Source organism: Hyaena hyaena, unplaced genomic scaffold (assembly GCF_003009895.1).
Source record: "Hyaena hyaena isolate Hyena2069 unplaced genomic scaffold, ASM300989v1 scaffold_389, whole genome shotgun sequence".
Classification (NCBI taxonomy): Eukaryota; Metazoa; Chordata; class Mammalia; order Carnivora; family Hyaenidae; genus Hyaena; species Hyaena hyaena.
The window spans coordinates 641,786-662,564 of record NW_024081023.1 but is presented as its reverse complement, the minus strand read 5'-3'; the positions used below and the strand labels follow the sequence as shown (position 1 = coordinate 662,564).

The 20,779-nt window shown below is 47.9% G+C and overlaps 1 protein-coding gene across 3 annotated transcripts in view; it reads right to left on the bottom strand.

Annotated features, from left to right (window-relative positions):
- The window catches only part of JARID2 (jumonji and AT-rich interaction domain containing 2), a 277,074-nt gene that overhangs the window by 96,239 nt on the left and 160,056 nt on the right, over window positions 1–20,779 (bottom strand). For 2 of the 3 annotated variants that reach the window (XM_039251495.1, XM_039251496.1), the window contains one exon: window positions 17,324–17,465. The exons of the other annotated variant lie outside the window; for it this stretch is intronic. In XM_039251495.1, coding sequence (XP_039107426.1) covers window positions 17,324–17,465 — 142 coding nt within the window. The remainder of the gene's footprint in view (window positions 1–17,323; window positions 17,466–20,779) is intronic. 3 annotated transcript variants of the gene reach the window in all.

Genomic DNA, 20,779 nt, shown 5'->3' with positions numbered 1-20,779 from the left:
ACTATACAGGCCCAGCCTAGCAGGGCCACCCGGCTTACCTCGCCAAGCCACCTGGGAAGGAACAGCCTCCTTACTGGTTTTATTCAGTAAGAGACGTGGGTCTGAGCCCACTGACACACCCTTGGCAGCTACCGGTTGACGGGCATTTCAACTAAAGCACTTTCAATGTTTCTACATGAAGAGTTCAACACTGGAGATCTATCCACCCTCTGGAAAAATCCACGGTGTCATAATCCAAACTGACGTCTGTGAAGTCTATTCATCTCGTAAGTTGCTTCTTTGAAAGAGAAAACTCTGTTTATAGTCTTAAATCTTTCTTGGAATGCTAAAAAATGTTCTTCAAGTGTCAAGTTCAAAGTGCCTGTCTGGGCAAATGTAGGAGACGGGTACCAGATGAGCCTTGGTGACCGAGGGCTGGAGAGGGCAGATGTCGATCTTCAAACAGAAAAGTCTGTCCTGCTCATCTGAGGTGTAAGCCATAAAAATCTGAACAACAAAACGGAAACGTGTTTACACCCAAGGCACTGGTGGTAGTAGATGGAACAACACAAAAAGTGGTCCCGTCCAGCCTCTGGCTCCCAGCTTCCCCTCTCCCAGTCCTCTCAACAAGCAGGTAGGGCCCCAGCAGAAAGGGAAAGCCATACCTGCGGCCCCCTCCCCTCTAGCTTCCAACACCCCAAAACTCTCAGTCCGAAGGCATCATCCAGCAGCACACACGGGCTAGCTGTACGGAAAAGATCAATACACATTTCAAACACTAGAAGGAAGATGTTCTCACAGTCCCAAGTCCTCTCCTAGCCTTAGATGTCTCGTCTTCAGACCAGGTGATCTCCCTCCCCAATGATCCAGTAGATCTGGATTTACCCCTGCCTCACGCCAGGCGCCTGGAGTGTAGGAGGCATGGGAAAGGAGAATCTAGAGAGAAGTCCTGGCAAGAGCGACTCAAATCCCCGCAAAGGGGAGGAACCGCAAGCTCCAGAAAGGCCACAAGTTCCAAAATGGCCCCGGCCACAACAACATGCAGATTACGGCCCTGCAATGTACTGACCATCTGCAGGCGGTCACTGCCAGCCAAACATACTTCCCAGGGGCAGAACAGGCTGAACATATTTGTAATGTGTGTTGCAGAGAAAGAATGGCTGAGGAAAACAATATATATTTAAAAACTCCAAGAGGGGCGCCTGGGTGGCTCAGTCTTAATGGTTAAGCGTCTGACTTCGGCTCAGGTCATGATCTCACGGTTTGTGGGTTTGAGCCCCGCGTGGGGCTCTGTGCTAACAGCTAGCTCAGAGCCTGGAGCCTGTTTTGGATTCTGTGTCTCCCTCTCTCTCTCTCTGACCCTCCCCTGCTCACGCTAACCCCCCCAACCCTCAGAAATAAATAAAACATTAAAAAAAAAAACAAAAAACCCTCCAAGAATCCCATCCTTTGCAGCCCCAAAATGACAGAATCTGAAAATCTTTAAGACTTTAAGTTAACAAATATACCAAAGGCTAATCCTAAAGTAACCACAGTCTTCCCCCCCCCCAACAAATGCTGGGCTGAATCATGCTCATGGTGACCCAAAGGCATCCTCATGGGGTCTCCCCCTCAAACTCTGCAAGGGGCAGAGACGGGCTCTGGTCTGGAGGGATTGGTCCACTAGGGGCACTGACAGCGGCCTTCCCTCAGGATCGCCACCAATAACCACGACATGGATTTATAGCCTACTACATCCAGGCCAATGCATGCTTTGCGTCTTTTTTTTTTTTTTTTTTTTAAATTATACTTTCGGAGAACAATTTACTTGATTCAGTAAAGCACCTGGCCTATTATACGCTTATATACTCAATAGAATAGTAGTACTTCATACAAAAGAAGTCACATCTCCGGCCTCTGTTCATTTCGAAATAGGTCTGAAACCACGTATGAACACCAGTAGAAAGATTCAGTTTAGTAAGACCTGGCTTTTGCTTTCCTTTTGAACGTCTTCATTCTTTCCATTTATGTGCGATAGACAACAGGAATATTAATGTTAATTCTACATAATGGAAGCTTTCTGCCAAGTCGTCTTACAGGCCATTGAAAATTTACATAGCGCCGCCCCCCCCCCCCCCCCCAAAAAAAAGCCCTGAACTCCTATAACACAAAAGCTGCGTCATCTACCTCTGGGCAAAAAGCAAAATTTGGGAGAACTGGAGAAAAAGCCAGGTGTAGACTTAACGCCATTATTATCAGAGAATAATCCTCATCACAGAATCAGATAATCAGGTTCAAGATTTGAAAATTTTAAAGAGACCAGAAAACCTTATACTCTACCTTAAACTGATACAGCAGGGCTTTTGGGCAAGAAGAAATTTTTCCCTTCTCTCGGCATCACAGATTAACGCCGCCAAGTAGAAATTCAGTGACTTTATACTGCACTAGTTTGAGGTCCCCTGAATCTGCTGCAAAGCTAGAAACAGGCACTTCTTTATATCCTAATCCCATTTTTGGTCCCAGGGAGTATTTATAGAACCAAAGAGAGGGAAGAAGGATGAAGGAATGGAGGAGTGGAGGGGAAGGGGGGAGGGGGCCGCACCCTAGGAGTCTTTTCGTTTCTAAACCTTTAAAGCAAAACAAAGAACTATGGGTGATACTTCAAAAACACAATGCACAGACATACACAGGTACCTACCTTCCAGTAGGATAAAGTGGATGTGAAAGATCTAGAAGATTCTAAACAGGAAAATATGTTTCTCAAATCCTCCCAAAGGATTTCCTTTCCTTACACTTTATTTGGCTGCTTACTGGTAGAACTGGTTTACATTCACAAAAAAATCCTACAAATATTTACTGCGTATCAGACACCCTGTGAGTTGCTGGGGATACAAAGATAAATAGGGTGGATCCCATCTGAGGGAGCTGAGGCTGGCAGCCTTTTAAAAGCTTGAAGGAGAATAAATAAATTTTAAAAAAGCTTGAAGGACCAGTGAGCAGGGCTAGATGGGGAGATCACCCCATTCCTTCCCCACCCTGACGACCCAGACTCTACACCCCTTCTCCGGAACAGGCTTCAAGTTAATGAGACAGATCTATCAAGCCATTTTATGAGGATTACGCTCTTTAAAAGATTCTATCTTGTGCAAACCAGAGCAACTGAATCCAAAGCAAAAGAAAATAATCTTGCCTGGTATTTACCTTGGCGGGGGTGGCGAGGGGCGGGCACTACTTCTGATTAGGATTTCTTTACCTTTCTAATAGCAGGAGCAAACCCAAATCTCTCCCCTAACATGTCATTCTCTGCTGCCTTGCCTCCTTAGCCTGTACTTGAGAATCCTTCCAGCCAAGCCCCTACCCTTGGGCCCAGCTCTAGAAATGACAGGGAGGGAGGGAGAGAGGAAGGGTGAGAGGGAGAAAACAAGGGAGGGAGCAGACAAGCTAGGTGCTCAAGGCAAGAACACACTCTTCCCATCCAAAAGGCAGCAACAATGTACACTGCTCTTAATGGAGCTGCTAGGCAGCCAGGGTGGGTACTGACATCAAAGAACGTTCTGCATAAAAAGCCACGTCTAACAACCCAGGCACATGTGAACCACAATTGACAGTAGCAGCTGTCACCCCCTTCGCAGACAAGGTGCCTCCGAACCTCACAAAGCCGCAGCGAGCGCCTTGAGTCTGGAGCCAGTGTCTATTTCCCTCCCTCTCGATTTCATCAAGGAAAACTTGATAAGATATTTCCAAGACGGTCAGATACTGCTGAAATGATCAGGGACAGGTTTATACTTGTCCTGTGAGGGGAGGAGGGGGTGGGGGGCAGGCGCGGAAGGTAGAGAGGGCAGAAGCACGTGGCACAGGCGTTCATATTTAAGAGAGGAAGAGAAGCCAGGATCTGGGGAGAAGGCAGGAAACCGGTACCCAGTTTCCGTGGCAACCGCAAGCATGCTAGAGCGTAATTTGCATGGGAGGTGAAGGGATACCCCTGCAGTCAGATCTCCGAGGTAGCCACGGAAATGGCCACGGTGGGAATGAAACCGCCTCGGGCGAAGTTCACAAACCATCTTCCTTAAATAAACGTGGCCAGAAGCTTGCGTGCTTACCAGGAACCTCAAGCAAATTTCGGGGGACAGCTGCCCATTCCCACCAGTGCCTAAAAGATTTGTCATTGGCGATGAATGCCGACCAACTAAATCAGAGGTATTTGGCCAACGTGGGACCCTGTGCACAACACACCTGCTGGGGGCACACCCCACGCTTCCGGTTTCTCCCTTCAGGCGGAAGACCCAGGTGCGCCGGCCCGTTAGCATGGTGGCGGGCATTTATGCAGGAGAACCGAGGATCTACAAAGACTTCTCTAGACAGAATCCTACGTTTAGCAGGAAAAAAATAACAAGGAAAAAGGAGCCCAGTTTCACCAAGGAAAAGCTTCATACACAATTCCAGAAAAATCAGCATGAATGGTAAACTTAAAGCCGCACAAGGATGGAAAGATGGATCTTCTAACTGCTTTAGACTCCCAGGTACTGTGAGGCCCCATGTGTGTAAGCACTACCTCACCCCTAATTACCCAGGCCAGATAGGTGGTGCTTTCACACACAAAAATGGAAATTCCACACCAACTGTAAAACTCAAGACATGCCAGAGCCAATGGAAGCTTATGCTGAAAGCCTGCTGATCAAAACCAGAAAAGGACGGAGATCGTTCCCCTCCCCACCTGCACCCCTTTTAATTAGCCCTGGACCTCATGTTCAAGTCAACTTTTCCCCTGGTATTTAAAAAAATTAAATAAAAATCCAGATTGGGGTTTATCTTTTACTTAACAAAGGTGAAGACAGGAAGTTGGTCCGTCTCCACCTGTATAATCAAAGAAGGCTAATGCTGTCATCCAACAAATAGATTCAGAGCCTGGAAGGACATCCTGGGTGAGACGGACTCGGGGACCAAGGCTTAGAGGCTCCGATCTAGGGCTGAGATAGGTTCTTTCCTCTAAGGAGCGTCGGGGCTGTGGGGGACTGCTTGGCTCCCAGCCCACAGCACGGCCTCTCTAAGCCCGCGGTCAGTGTGCCGAGGGCGTGCGGGAGGTGCCCTGCTCTCCCTCCAAGGGGACTTCTGGGATCAACCACAAGAGTACCCTGTCAGCTCTAAGGCTTCGACGAGACAGAAGTAGTGGGCTGGGGCCTGAGACCCTTGCACCGCTCGCACAACCAGCCACACGTGCCTTTCCAAGTACGCTCGCTAACCCTCGGCTCTGGAGCCCTTCGTACTGGTAAAGAGAAGTTAGGTAAATAAACCCTGCCTCCTCCCAGGCCTCCGGTGAGGTCGGAGAAACTGCTGAGCACAAAGCCCTTCCAGAAGCAGCCTGCTGCAGAGCAGAGCCCCGAGTCAAGGCCCAGTCCCACCCAAGGACAATGCAGAAGCTGGGGTGGGGGTGGGGGTGGGGGTCAGGGCTAGCAGCCCAACACCCGAGGTTACTCCTTCAGCTCTACCATAGGCTGGTCAGTGCAGCCCTGGGCCCTGGGCCTGTCTGTCTGTCTCTCTCTCTCTGCATTATTTTGGCTGAGACTCCGGCACCGGTTCCCAACATTCTGTCAGGAAGTCACAAGAGCAGATGTAGCCTGGGACCTTAAAACGCAGCAAGTGTCTCGTCCCCCTTTACTCCCAGTGGAAGGAAGTACTGTGTGCCCAGGTCACCTTACCAATGCCCCAATGGCCCTAGAAAACCCTGACCCGCTCTTCAGTCTGGGTCCACGGATGGCACGTCTTCGGTTTCTTCTGCCCGGACTGGAGGTCTCCTGTACCGCAGGATCAGACTTCACGAATCTTTATTTATTCTTTTTTTTTTTTGGGGGGGGGGGGGGCCTCCATCCCAGGACCTGGCAAACAACTCGAATTACGAATTATGAATTGGTTCCCTCGGACATGCCTTCCGCAAGGGTCACACTCCTCTTGAGAGTTAAAAATGATCACTTTGCCCAGACTGCAGAATTCTCAGGCTGCTCCAAACACTTTTGAAAGCACAACCCTTCAGGGCGCGTGGGTAGCTCAGTCGGTTAAGCCCAGGTCATGATCTCACGGTTTGTGGGTTCAAGCCCCGCACCAGGCTCTGCTCTGTGCTGACAGCTCGGAGCCTGAAGCTGCTTCAGGTTCTGTGTCCCCTCTCTCTCTGACCCTCCCCCACTTGCACTCGGTCTCTCTCTCTCAAAAACAACATTGAAAACAAATTTTTTGAATTCAAAACAACAACAACAAAACACAACCTTCCTGTCTCTCTCCATTGGCAGCACTCCATGGTGGCTCTTCATGGATTTACGCAAGGTGGGCAGAAACCATGACTTGAGTCCTGACGATGTGCCAGGAGCTCTTTATCTCTTGTGCACAGTGAATGCTGTGCCTCAGTTTTCCTGTCAGTAGAATGGGGTGATAATAAAAGGCCTATTCTACGGGGTTTGCGAGGGAATTAAATGGGCCTGTCCCATGTGAAGGATTTAGAGCGGTGGCCGGTACTGAAATGCACACGGATTTACATGAGCACGCTGAGAATATGTAAGTGCAAGTGTGTAAGTGTTAAGTGTTCATTGTGGCCACCCTGCACAGGGGGCCAAGGGGTGGGGGGATGACTCTCCCATGGAGGAGAGGAAAAACGAATTCAAACCCACTCTCCAATTCTAGAATCTTAAAGTTTTCTTTTCCCCCAATTTCTAATCAAGGGCCTCACTATAAGACTATGCCAGGAAAACCTGTTCCACCTTAAACCCTCAAACTCTGAGGATCATTCAGGGACAAGCGTCTCACCCTGGTGTCACCTGCCTTAAGATCTACAGGCTGGAGACAAATAGTCTAAACACGTCTGGGATCTACGACCTGAGAGTTTAAAAAAACCTCCTGTACACCAAGGCCTTGGAAGGCTGCCCCCCAGAATGTGTGTGTGTTGGGGGGGGGGGGGCAGGCTGCTGCACTCGGAGGCCCTTTTCTCCTCCTGGAGGCCAGGTGGCTGTGAGTGCCACCCGCCCCCGCCTCCCCGAGTCCTGGTTCTGAGGACACACCAATAACCTGGTGCCTGGCAAAAGGGAAAGCCAGAAACGTGGGCTCAGAAGGCTAAGCACCGAGTCCCCACCACATGGCCTAGGAGGAGGGCACGAGGAAGACGGACTCACTAGGAAAGGTGCTCCATGGCCAGGAAGTGCTTCAAGAAAACAGGTACCGAGACGTGGCGGAAGACAGGGCAGCTGGGAAGGGACCGTGACACCAAAGTGCCAGCATGGGTGCCCAGAGCCCTGGCACGCTGCCCTCTAAGTTTATTTCACCCCCTCCCTACCATTCCTTAGGATGACTGAAGCCAGCTGGAGTCAAGTGACATTGGTGCCCCAGCTCCCACATCCCAGACATCCGATCCAGGGTGAAACGCGAGCTTGCAGAGGCCCGGCTCAGCCCTGGTCTCCTGGCTGGGTGGTAACGGCGTGCCTTTGCTTCAGCTAGAGACGCAGTGTAGAAGGTCGGGGGACGGGAACGCTCCAGAGGGGAGCTGCAAGTCCACCCTGCATTTAAACCAAACTCTTGCACCCATGCACAGTCCTTCGAGGTCCCCTCAAAACACCAGCCTGGGTTCGCTCTGTCACCCGGGAACTTTACGTGCTGCCTCGCTCCAAGGTCTTCCTTCTACAGTGTCAAACTACACCCCGGCTTGAATCTTCTGGATCTCCTAACAACCGAGAACAGAACTCGAACCCACACCCCCAAAATCCCCTTCTTTCTACGGTGTCAAACTCCACCCCAGCTTGAATCTTGTAGATTTCCTAAAAACTGACAACTGGACTCCACCCCACACCCCCCAAATCCCCCTGGACCTCCGCCGTCTTCCTTGACAGGACTGGGCCGCACCTCTGGGCCTCCGTAAAGGGGGCTGCCAGGTACCTTTAGACATTATTCATGTACGGAGTCAGAGAGGCCCAGTGTGTGTGAGAAGGAAGACCGGGGTGGCCTCAAGATGCATCTGGAATGCGAGAGAAGGACGCAGAAGATGCTTTTGTAACCCCTGGATCAAGCCACCTATGTAACGATCTGCCAAGCAGTTAAAATTCTAAGATAGGCAGGGGAGACGGGAATCCCATAAACCCCCCCGTAAGTAATTTCATGCACAAAACCAGCCAGACGTTCTGTTTATTACAGCAGCTCCCTTTGTTTTGCAGATGGGGCCGGGGCCAGGCTCTATCTCACCACGGGCAACAGGAGGGAGAGGGTTTCTTTTTACTAGAGAGAACCGGTGCCCCGTGTGCATTAGGGAGGGCAAGGGAGAACTTTTGTGAAAATCATCTGAGAGATGCGAACAGGAGCCTGGGGCTCCGGCTGCGGGGAAAGAGGCTACCCATGAACGTGGGGGAGCAGCATGCGCTATCCTGCAGGAAACAGAACACGTGCCTGCTTCGACCACTGGGACTCTGACACCATCTGAAATGATCTGATAATGCTCCGCTACTTGACATGAAGACATCTGACCTTCAGCTTCTTGGCGGTGACCGTTTTAATCTGGGACAACGCTGAAGACCACGGGTAAAGTATGAAGAGCCGCAGATACAAACTCCCCTCCCAAACTTGCATCCGTGAAGCAGACACCACGAGGTAGGCCAATACTTTAACTCTTGCCCCTCAAAGCCCACCAACTCCAGACCAACTACTGAAAAGCCAAGTCAAAGAGGATCCAACCAGAGGGTCACGGGAAGAAGCCACTACAGCCACATATTAATCACAGGTCTGTCTGGAACAGCCACCTCAAGGGACAGGCAACTAGGTCCGGAATGTTCTCACATCCAGGACAGACCTCTCCCCGGTGCCCTGGTGCATGAATGGCGCAACCTGTCACCTCTAACACTGGAAAGATACAAAAGCAAAAATGTGTTTTACTCAAGGTAAGCTGAAGCTTTCCCCTTCTATTTACTGCTTGGTTTACAAGGTGGTGGGGGGAAGAATTTTTAGTTCATTAAAGAAGGAATACAAACGCTGGGCAGAGAAGAAAACATTTATTAAGATCTGAGGGGCCACACGGGGTGTGCACTGCACAAAGGTGCTCCTTGAGTGAGGGTGCGACACGGCCATGGTTCAGTTCAGCAAGCACCAAAAGGAGTGCCTCCCTTCTGGCATCTGTCTGTCCCAGAGGTACATGAAAAACTAAGACCTACATCTGATGGTCCAAACGGAAGGGAGAAGATGTGGTGTAGTGGAAACTCCAGGCATTATAGACATATACGAAGTGTTGGAGTCCAATTCTGACTTTGCTACTTGTAAGAAATGTGTCATTGGGGCGCCTGGGGGGCTCAGTCAGTTGAGCATCCAACTTCGGCTCAGGTCATGATCTCACGGTTCATGTGTTCGAGCCCCGCATCGGGCTCTGCCGACAGCTCAGAGCCTGGAGCCTGCTTCGGATTCTGTGTCTCTCTGCCCTCCCTTGCTCCTTTCTCTGTCTCTCTCTCATCTCTCTCTCAAAAATAAACATTAAAAGAAAAAAAAAGTAAAGGTGTTACCAGTTAAGTATTTTGAAAATGTGTTGACTCAGCTATGAAACAAGGATAATAAAACCTTCCAGGTGTCTCCTTAGGATTAAGATAAGATTGATTAAGCACAATATGTTCTATTCACTAAACAGTTTTTCCTCTTTTAGAAACAAAGGTTCTAGAACTTCAGAGTCTGAAGTATTTCTAATAGTCACATGCTCTCTTGCAGAACGGGACTTGCTATTTATAGGTCAATTGCTTCTTTATTTTGAGATTCTCCTATTCTGCGTCAGAAGTTACTTATGCAATTCACTCTTTTCTTCTTTTAGTGACTAACAAAATTAAATGGAAAGGTTAGGACCATGACTAAGATCAAGTGCAAACAGGGTAGTTACGTTTCCTGGGGGTACCCTTCTCCCTCTCGTTCAATGTTCAAGGAACAGAATGACAGGGACCGGACTTCCGTCCTGCCTCAAAGAAACTAAAAATCCACACAAGACAATGGACGTCACAAAGCAAAGCACTGTGATCCTCGCCAGGTAAGGACTGCCCAGCTCGCAGCCCCAAGAGCATTTCCAGGCCACGCCCACGGATGGGGAAATTCAAGCAGGGGTTAGAGGAAATCAAAATTGAGGGAAAGGAGCTGAGGGCTTGCAAAGGCCAAGGTATGGAAGAGAATCTATAAGGCAGAGTCCTGGAAAGGAGAGGGCCTTTCCAGAAGGAGAGAAAACTCTAGAGCCTCCTCAAGTATTCACAGAGTACTAGCAGGCACTATGAGGAAACTATTGAACGCAAAGTATCTAGAGAAAAAATGAGAGGTAACCGTCCCCGAATCCCACACAGGGCCGGCAACATGGCCTGTACCTACTAGCCAAAATAGCAAATGCCATGAGTTCACAAGGCAGCCAAGTACTCATCCGGGTCATGCCTGAGCAGCTGGATGAACTTAACTCCACAGAAAACACGTCTCTGGTTCTATCGAACAAAGCTGAAATGTCAAGATCCAAAAGGACCAAACGGCCTCCTGTGAACTGCATCCCATCTTAGGGCAATGCTCAAGAACAAGTCGAGAAATACAAACCTATCCAGGACCCACAGGAAAATGTGCGAGGCCGAAGTCCCACAAGAAAACATCAGGCAAACAAAAGAGCAGGGAAATGTGACCTCTACTAGGGAGAAGCATCAGTCAATCTGAAACGGACCCCTGCACACCACAGGTGATAGAATCAGCAGACAAGTGTACTAATAAAACCACTACTGGAACTGTGGTCCAGGAGTTCAAGAACGTACAGACGAACCACATTAGGGGGGGGGCCACTGAAGATGCTGAAGATTATTCAGAAAGACCAAAATCGAACTCATAGAGATAAAAATAATCTAAGGTTAAAAAGACAAAAAAAAAGAAAAAAAAGAAAAACAAAAACAAAACACACTTCTGCAGAGATGATAGATAGAAACTACCTAAAGTAATGGGGGCACCTGGGTGGCTCAGTCGGTTAAGCATCTGATTTCAGGTCATGATCTCATGGGTCATGAGTTCGAACCCCACGGCAGGCTCTGTGCTGACAGCTCAGAGCATGGAGCCTGCTTTGGATTCTGGGTCTCCCTCCCTCCCTCCCTCCCTCCCTCCCTCTCTCTCTCTCTCTCTGCCCCTCCCCTGCTCACGCTCCACTTCTCTTGCTCTCCCTCTCTCTCTCTCTCAAAAATAAAAGTAAATTTCTGAGGTGCCTGGCTGGCTTAATCTGTTGAGCATCCAACTCTTGGTTCCAGCTCAGGTCATAGATCTCACGGTGAGTTTGAGCCCCACTTCAGGCTCTACACTGGGGGGTGCGGAGCCTGCTTGAGATTCTCCCTCTCTTCCTGGCTTGCCCTATCAAAATAAATATATAAATTTTAACAAAATAATAATGAATAAAATGAAGTAAATTTCATAGAATCAGAAGTAATCCTACAAATCTTACAAATATATATGCATTTTAAAAGAAGGAGGGCATAAAGACCTTCAGACATATAAAAGCTGGAAGATTCATCCAACGCCAGCAGACCAGTATTTAAAGTCCTTTCAGGCAAAAGGAAAATGACACTGGAAAGAAGGAAAGAAAAGCAGATAGGCTTGACACATCTCCATTTCCGTGTGTGTGTGTGTGTGTGTGTGTGTGTGTTATACATGTTACATACACACACACACGTATAATTCCACAACTATTTTCTGTGGTTATTAAAGGTTCCACATAATATTCCGTTCTGCAATTTTGCCCCTTCTTTACTTCCTATAAGTAGAGACTACATCTTAGTCAAGATAGCTGTGGAATTAAAAATTATAATAGCACTCATCTCTGCTAGGTAAAACCGTCTTCAAGGCTGTAACAACAAAACCATCTGTAACACCCTGGTCAGTAGAGACGTCTAAATCTAAACCAAAAATTAAGAGGAACAGAACCTTGGGCTATTTGTTGCTTGTTTTGCTTTCAATCTCGCCAATGATAGGAAGTCATCTTTAACAAACTAGACTGCTGGGGAAACTGGGTGGCTTGGTGGCGTGAGCAGGTCCGACTTCAGCTCAGGTCATGATCTTGCGGTTTGTAAGTTCGAGCCCCGCGCTGCCAGCTCAGAGCCTGGAGCCTGCCTCGGACTCTGTGTCTCCCTCTCTCTCTGGCCCTCCCCCTTCTCATGCGCGCACACTCACTCTCTCTCTCTCTCTCTCTCTCAAAAATAAACATTAAAAAAAAATTTTTTTTTAACATTAGGCTGAACTACTAATGCGTTTTCTTTAACAGGAAACAAACATCTAGAGTTTTAAAATTCTAATTCTTCAGGCACCTGGGTGGCTTAATCAGTTAAGGATCTGATTTCGGCTCAGGTCATGATCTTACGATTCGTGAGTTCGAGCCCCATGTCAGGCTCTGTGCTGACAGCTAGCTCAGAGCCTGGAGCCTCCTTCAGATTCTGTATCTCCCTCTCTCTCTGACACTCCCCTGGTCACAATGTGTCTCTCTCAGGAACATTAAAAAAATATGTATTTAAAAAAATTTCTAATTCTTCAGGATGTCCACAGTGAATAACTCCAATGTCTTACAGTGCCAAGAAGAAACCTTATGCATTTGGACCTATCTTCCTTCCAAATCTAGAGGCAGAAAAGTATCTTGGATCTCCAAAGTAAATCAGAACAGAAATAAGGAAAACACCCATAACTGACTCTTCAGCTATGAAAGGGATACCTATTCCAAAAGCCCAGGAGAAGGCTCACCACCTTCAACACATATTTCTAACCAGAAACTCAAAGGCAAAGTCATGACATCCTCAACCTTAAGATGATTCTCCTATTCACAACCCAATCCACTGGACTGGGACCATCTTTGAACTCCAGTCTTATACTATCAGTGGCCTAAGATACAGCAGCTCTTTAACAAGAAAACACTCTCCCCTCTTCCCCCCCCCCCCCCCCCCCCCCCCCCCCCCCCCCCCCCCCCCCCCCCCCCCCCCCCCCCCCCCCCCCCCCCCCCCCCCCCCCCCAGTTTACTAGACTCTCTTGGTGTTTCCTTTCAAAGTGAGTCAGATTTGAGCAATAGGTACCAGCAAAACAGAAGCCTCACTGCCTGCAAGATGAAACACACGGTGGGAACGGAACCTGCTTGCCAACAGCCCATCTTCGCAACCTTGAACCTCATCCCATTCATGACTGCTTCACAGAAGCCAATGGCCTGGTTACGCCAACCTCAGTGGAGGAAATCCACGTTACGTGCCACAGGGTCCTTCCTGTGACTCAGTAACTTCAAAAGAGAGGCGCGCCTACACTTTTCCATCTGCCCACAGATGGTGGTGACAGTGTCGCCACAGTGATGATCACAGTTTGTATAAATCAAAATCCCTCTAAAACATGTTGGAGAAGTTCCCAATATATGCGCATGCTCACGCACAATTCATGTGTCACGTACACCAACGGTCGCTAATAACATGGCATCTAATCCATGGTACTCGGCACACACCTGGGGGCTGTTCATAAATAAACTCACCTTGTTCGGTGCACAAAACCACCATGAGATGGGTACTGCCATTAAAGACACTTTAACAAATAAGAAAACAGGCTCAGCAATTCTACAGAACCTGTTCAAAGGCACAGGTCAAGTAGATACTGACTGAGCCCGAATAAGAAGCCACACAGTCTAGCTCCAGTGCTTATTGTTAACCCAGTGACACACACAAAGTCCCCTTGAAAGGCCCCTAAAAGCTACCTGTGTCATTACATTTTTCCTGCCTATTTCCCCCACCCAAACATAAAATACAATAAGTACACACCATTAATTTTGCTATATATCTGGAGTGAGGTCAAGCGACCTCTTTTGAATCATGCATTTTTTGTCTTCCGTTTGCTTGCATTTAAAAGTGCCCTATCACACCAACTTCTCCTCTGTACACCACCCTCCTCTCCACGAGCCAAGCAAGTAATAATCCATATTCACAGAATCATCACTCCTGAGTATCTCAGTCTATCCACACCTGACGGATAGAATCTGTCCATTCTGGCTTCTGAAAATATGTGGCTCTTTTAAAACTCGTGTTTTCTGCAAGAACTCTCAGGATGGGCATTGTCCGTGTAACAGGATGGCGAGGGTAAGGGGCTAGGCAGGCATGGCCACCAGCAGAATCAGAAGGTGCTGATTAAAGACTCAACGTCCCTATAACGTTTCCATTCTGAACATTAACACTACTTTAATGTATAACTTTTAATGTCATCTACCCCAGTGATCAAAAGGCAAGGAAAATCAACATCCAGGGACTCCCACCAGCTCCGAGTCCTCCAGATCTTCAGCGGCTGGGGCGTCTTGTCCATGGAAGAGGATAAGAGTTTCCAGAGAGGGTGGCCTTTGTTTTACCAAGAGCAGACAAAGATTTCAGATGACTACCTTTTAATTGCTGGGTAAAAAGATACCTTTCAGTGTCGCCTCAATAAAGAAAAATAAATCCTATGGAAGTCTGGATTCTTTTGCTTTATGTATGCCAAAAAGATCCCCAATGTCAAGTAAAACCAAAGGCACCGAGTACACGGGGCAAAATGTAGCTCGGGGAGCAGGGGGTTCATGACAGGCATCATCAAAAAATGGAACTGCTCTGATTTCCAGGTTGGAAACACAAGGCAAGGTCTAACTAAGGCTTGCTTAGTCTATACTTTGGGTCTTAATTTTTCTTACAAAACCTAAACACAAATTACCTCTCCCTCCACACCCAAAACAACAGGCGCATCAACTGGTGGATCCTAAAAACCACATGTTTAGGAAGAGCGATTAACGGCACAAGAATGGCTCGCAATTCTTAAAGAATAGAGAAGGCTGTGTTCAGAGCAAAGACATAAATCATAGCTCTAGAAGTTTAGGATTCAGTGTTTTGTCCCACACAGTCTAAATGCCAAAAGAGAGCCCAAGGGGTCAATCACAAGGTATGTTCCTCTCAACCGTATACACACGAGACTCAGGGAATTTTAGACACAAGGTAAAAAGCAGCATCTAGTCAACAATCCACCAAAAGCTCCAAGTGAATTTGGAAACAACCACTTTAGGCAGCTGCTCTGGGCTCAACTCGCCATCAGCAGGGACAGCACACCCCATCCGCTTATTAAAAAAGGACTAATATGTGCAAGATAAAGGAAGGCTGAGCACTGACGGCTGGTGGAGTATTGACAAAGCCCCAGGAATTCAGACCTCAGCTCTAACCATCTGTCTTAGAAGGCAGGGTTCATACCAAGTTATTTATACTGAATATTCATACTAAATACCAATGACGGATCAAAACAAATGAGCTCTTTCAAAGCCAGAGAGCATTAAATTATTTTCTATTTGTGACATACCTTACAACACTGTGAGAAACTTTAGCCCCAACTACCCTACCTGTTTGTCAACTTACAAACTCCCCCGCCTGTAAATTCCAGGCCACCCCCAACCGGCCCGAAATCAAGCCCAACCTGTCAACCCATAACCTACATTATGTCCCTGACGGATTTCACTAAGTAGAGGGTGATTATAACCAAATAAAATGCAGCTATGAATCCTTAATCCAGTAAAACAAGGTACTTGGCACACTAATTAAAGCAGATTAGCGACGGTCACGTTTTCCTTAGATTTCATCCCAAACAAAATTTCTCTTTTCCACTGTCCTGGAGAACAAAAGTTAAAAGGACTGATTTGCACACAGCTGCCGCGCAGCACCCTGCAAAGAGGCGGCCAGCCGCACCAGCAACGGGAAAAGGCGCTAGGGGTCAAGGACAAAGGGCCAGGGTCCGCCCCTCCCCTTCGACCAAGAGAATGAAGCCTACTGATCTTAGGCACCACACCCCCATGCTGGAGATCTTTCCAGACTTGAGAGAGATTGACAGTGTGCGGCCAAGGGACCGGGTGCTGACATTTCCAAGCTCACTCACAGAATTCTGTTCCCCAAACAGAGACGAAAGATAACTGGACGGACACCCGCCCGCCCATGTTTGCAAGCATGGCTAATATCATTACACGTTCCAATGTATTTACTGATGGGATTTATAACACACGTTCTCCAACTCCTGCTCTCTCGTGAGGCTGAGTTTCTTAAACTGGGGCAGAGAAGAGTGCTTGTGGTCGAGTCCCTGAAACGGAAGAGGCTGGTCACTGAGACACTCCCCTAAGGGTCTTTAAAGAGAGTAACTGGTAAGGCCCAGCGCACTGGCAGAGATACTTGCACAGGCTTGCTGGGTCTACTAATCACAATCCGGGCCCTCTTCTAAGACTCAGTGCTGAGAATTAAGAGGAACTTGTTAACCCGGGTTGTCTAAACAAAGACACTGCACGACTGAGGGAAACACACGAAGATGGAGCGATGCTGTCAACTTTCAGACCAGAGTCCAGTTCTGTTAAGGATTCTAAATACCTAACACATGGCCACTCTATGCCCTTCCTCTGAATTTCCACTCTATCCACTTTTTCCTTAGATACATGCACGTAGACCGTTTCTAAAAGGTAATTTAGAATTCTGTAGAAAGAGTCAGCAGAAGCAACCAGACCAAGGGGATTTTTTTTTTCCTTTCCTCAACCTCTCAAACAACCAGGTTCTAAGAAAAAGCCCTTAACCGAATCATCCAGGAAAATCGAGTATGAGAATGGAGGAAAAACAAAAAAGAAGAAGAAGATGATGAAGAAGAAGAAAAGATGAAATCTGAATTCTAAAGGGGGTACCAGGGGTGGGGACACAACGCATTAGAGATGAGATAAGGCAGGTGACCAGCATGGGGTTTTTGAAACACCGGACTAAAAGCATTATTTTATACTCTCACTGCCGCTGTTTGACCAGGAAACCACAGTTGTCAAGCTCTCATAGCCAACTTCCCCACCAAACTCTCCAGCTTATTTAGGAAAGTCCTTTAAGGGAAAAAATACCTAGTAAATTTAAAGTTTTATGAACGATTCCACAACCACTGACAGCTGAAGGCCTAACCGGCCTGCCTTCCTGAGGAGGGAGAAAGTTCTCGGGAATGCTACATTCCGCTCTCCACGCGGTTAGGAACGGCTCTCCTCAGACACGGCCAACATCCCACTGAACGGACTCCAGGAACTGAGGAGTTGATCGATGAAAAGATCAGTGAAGAATTACAGGCCACAGGGTTGCCGAGTCTCAGGCCAAGAAGAGGTTCTGTCGGGCCCAGACCATTTTCTGAGGGGTCTCAGTTTAATGACAGTTGGTGGATGGCAGATGAACTTAGAAACCAAAACACGGGGTGAGAAGCATCCAGAACCCTGACTCCGCTGGGAAAACCAGGAGGCAGGGGGAGGGGGCCCGATTTGCTCCCCTGTGGGAAAGCCTGGCGCCTGGCTTGAGGTCTCTGGTTTAAGGCGCCAGCATTTTCAGCCTTGGGTACTAACCTTTTCCTCGACGGCCCTTCTTCAAAATCTGAAGAACTAACATCGTTGCTAGTTGAGGACACCTGGGATGCATCGTCCTTCTCATTCTCTGACTGTTCTGACGCTGGTCCTAATCCCTTAGACTGGCCATGACCAAGGAGCCCTACAGGTGAGAAAAGGGGACAAACACTTAAAACACATGACATCAGGAAGCAGCGCTTTACCACAGTTACCCCTCACACAATGGCTGATGAGGACAGACCAGAATTTGGGAAGAAGAGGATTAAAAGGTACAGGTCCCGGGGCGCCGGGGTGGCTCAGTCGGTTAAGCGTCCGACTTCGACTCAGGTCATGATCTCGTGGTTCCTGAGTTCAAGCCCCGCGTCGGGCTCTCTGCTGACAGGTCAGAGACTAGAGCAGGATTTGGATTCTGTGTCTCCCTCTCTCTCTGTCCCTCCCCAGATCAAACTCTGTTTCTCTCTCTCTCTCTCTCTCTCAAAAATAAACAGATTTTTAAAAAAAATTTTTTTTAAAAGAAAGGGTACAGGCCCCTTCTGGTGGGACATCTCATCGTACTTTAGGCCCAGGAAATAGTTTCAACATTACAAAACCCAAGCAGAATCCTGTAATGCAACAGACTGCAGGGTTCTTTTCGAAATAAACATCTTTTGGGGCTGGGGTGGGTGGCGGAAAGAAAGGCACCTCGTGTGTCACTGATTCAAACTAGTTTCCTTTCAAAGGGCTGAAGACATACTTTCGGAAACACTGAAATCCTTTTGGAATGGTCTTCAGGAACACCGCGAGCAAAAGCATCAGTATTTTGGAGGCACGGCTTAGGTCATTAACTAGAAATCCTACTACACAACTTCGTCTTCCTAGCAATCCAGGACAGGAGACAGTCCCATTTGCCTTTGATGGTCTCAAAGGATATGGATTCTCTAGAACTGCATACAGGACACCAGGCAGAAGACGAAGAGGGAGTGCGCTGGTTTTTTTCCAATTTTTTTTTTCTTATGTTTGTTTGAGAGAGACAGAGCACAGGCAGGGGAGGAGAAGAGAGAGAGGGAGACACAGAATCTGAAACAGGCTCCAGGCTCCGAGCTGTCAGCACAGAGCCCGACATGGGGCTCAAACTCACGAACCGTGAGATTGTGACCTGAGCCGAAGCTGGATGCTTAACTGAGCCACCCAGGGGCCCCTATGATGTGCTTTTAATAATCAAACTGGAGAAAGGTCCGGGGAAGGGGTCGGGCCAAGGGATACTGAAGTATTTTAAGAGGCACTAAAGCCACACCAAAGGGTGACAGGTGAATAAAGAAAAGCCTGGCCGGTGTTCTGGCACCCAGACCCTGCCTCTAGGGTTCTGGACACAAAGTCCTAGCAATGGGAAGTCTGCCCCAACACAAGTGTCCGCAGTGACTGGCCCCCAATTTCACCATCTAGGCACCAGCCTCATGGGCATCAGCAGCTGGGGATCAGTGTTTGGCTGCTAACCAAGGTCAAAAGTATGGTGTGGCCCCTTGATTTTTGTTCTTCTGTCCCTTCCACCAATTTTTTTGTAAGCACTTAGTTCCCTGTATTAAAATCCCTTTTTGGGTCAAACACTTAAGCGTGGTTCCTATTCGTGGCGCCGGGCACGATACAGAATACAGGGGTCCACAGATTTGGGAACGTCATCTGAAAGGACGTGGTCTACTGCTGTGCGTGCACCTCCCTCACTATCTGAACGAGGAATACTCTACGGCTGGCAATCGAATACGATGCAATAAATAAATCCCATGGCAGCTTTGGGAGGCCGGGCTGCAACACGGAAATGAGGACATCCACAACTTCCCCGACAAGAAAAAACCGTGGGGAGTTTGCGCTGTTACGTAGAAAGGAGACATTAATTATATGGATATCCAGGAGTCTAAGGGCAGAAGTGTGGTCCGTGCTATCCACTCCTGTGGCCACTGGTCACCATGTAGGTATTGAGCATCTGAAATATGCTGGTGTGGAGACAGAAACCTTTTTTTTTTTTTTAGTTTATTTATTTATTTATTTATTTGTTGAGAGAGAGAGAGAGAGAGAGAAACACAGTGCAAGCAAGAGAGGGGAAGAGGGAGAAGGAGAGAGAGAATCCCAAGCACGCGAGATCATGACCAGAGCCGAAATCAAGAGTCAGATGCTTAACCGACTGAGCCACCCAAGTGCCTCAGAGAAGGAAATTATTTTTCATTTTAATCAACTGAAAGCCGAACATTCAACAATTTTATGTATTAGTTTTTGAAATATTTTGGGATATATTCAAGGGGTGGAGTCAAATATACGAAAATTAATCCTACCTGCCTTTAGATTACGTAATGAAGTTCTAAAAATACTCATACGTAGGCATTAAGTACATAGAACTATGCTACATAAGGAGCACTTTAGTAAGGTCCCAGGGCAGGGAGCCAGACTACGGAAAATAATAGGACGGATACAGACAAAACCTAGAAATTAAGCAACTGATTCAGGGACACATGTCCTATTCTTAAAGAGGAGACAGGTGAATGACCACAACTGAAAAGGTTGGGAAATTCAAAATAAAAACTCTGAATTACAGAACCACGTGTAAAATTAATAACAGAGAGACATCTTAAATACAAGCTCACTCTTGGTGGAGTTCACCTTTTTCAACAGCCCGGAAGTCCGTGGAGAATAAAGCAAGAGAGGGAGTGGCTTTTTCTGTAATATTTTAAGTTTTCATCATCTGTTCATTTTCTTAACACCTACCATGTGCCCGGGTCCCGGGGATACAGGCATCACCGCACAAAATCTAAATCCCGGTGAGAAGGCTGACCGACAAACACGCGGAGCAGTTAGGAGGTGCGAAGACAACACTCCGCACTTGTTGGGCAAGGAACGAAGGGATGGGGGGGATGGTGAAGGTGAATCAGTGGGACCAGGAAACAAGCTCGCAAATACTAAACCAGGCAACACCAACCGGGACCGGGCGATACACCTACAAACAAGAGCTGAAACCAGGTAGTGGTGGCAGCAGCGCTGATCAAGCAGGAGGAGGAAGAGAGGGTTGGTCTGAAGCTGTATTTGGATCAAGGGGGAAACAAGGGAGGACCACACGCTGTTAGGTGAAGCATGGACAGACCACACAGTTCGTACAGAACAAGATCTTCTGTATCTGCTGCATGAGTAAGCAGCTAGCGAGGGAGCGAATGACTTAGCAGAGGAAAGTTCAAGGACAGCTATATTCCTGCCCCTGACAATAATCATCTCTGCAGATTATACAGCTGATTCTCAGACTTGACCATGAATCAGAATCTACCTGTCCCCCAACAGTCTCCTAGGCCTCACCCCCAGACTATTCTAAAAAAGAGGCGGATACTGCCTTGGCCGGTCTGCAGCCCACAGTTGGGGAACCACTACTGCAGGGGGAAGCAAGGTTCACGCCAGAAGACCCCAGGCCCTGAGTCACTGCAACGCTCTGTGCAGGTGTGA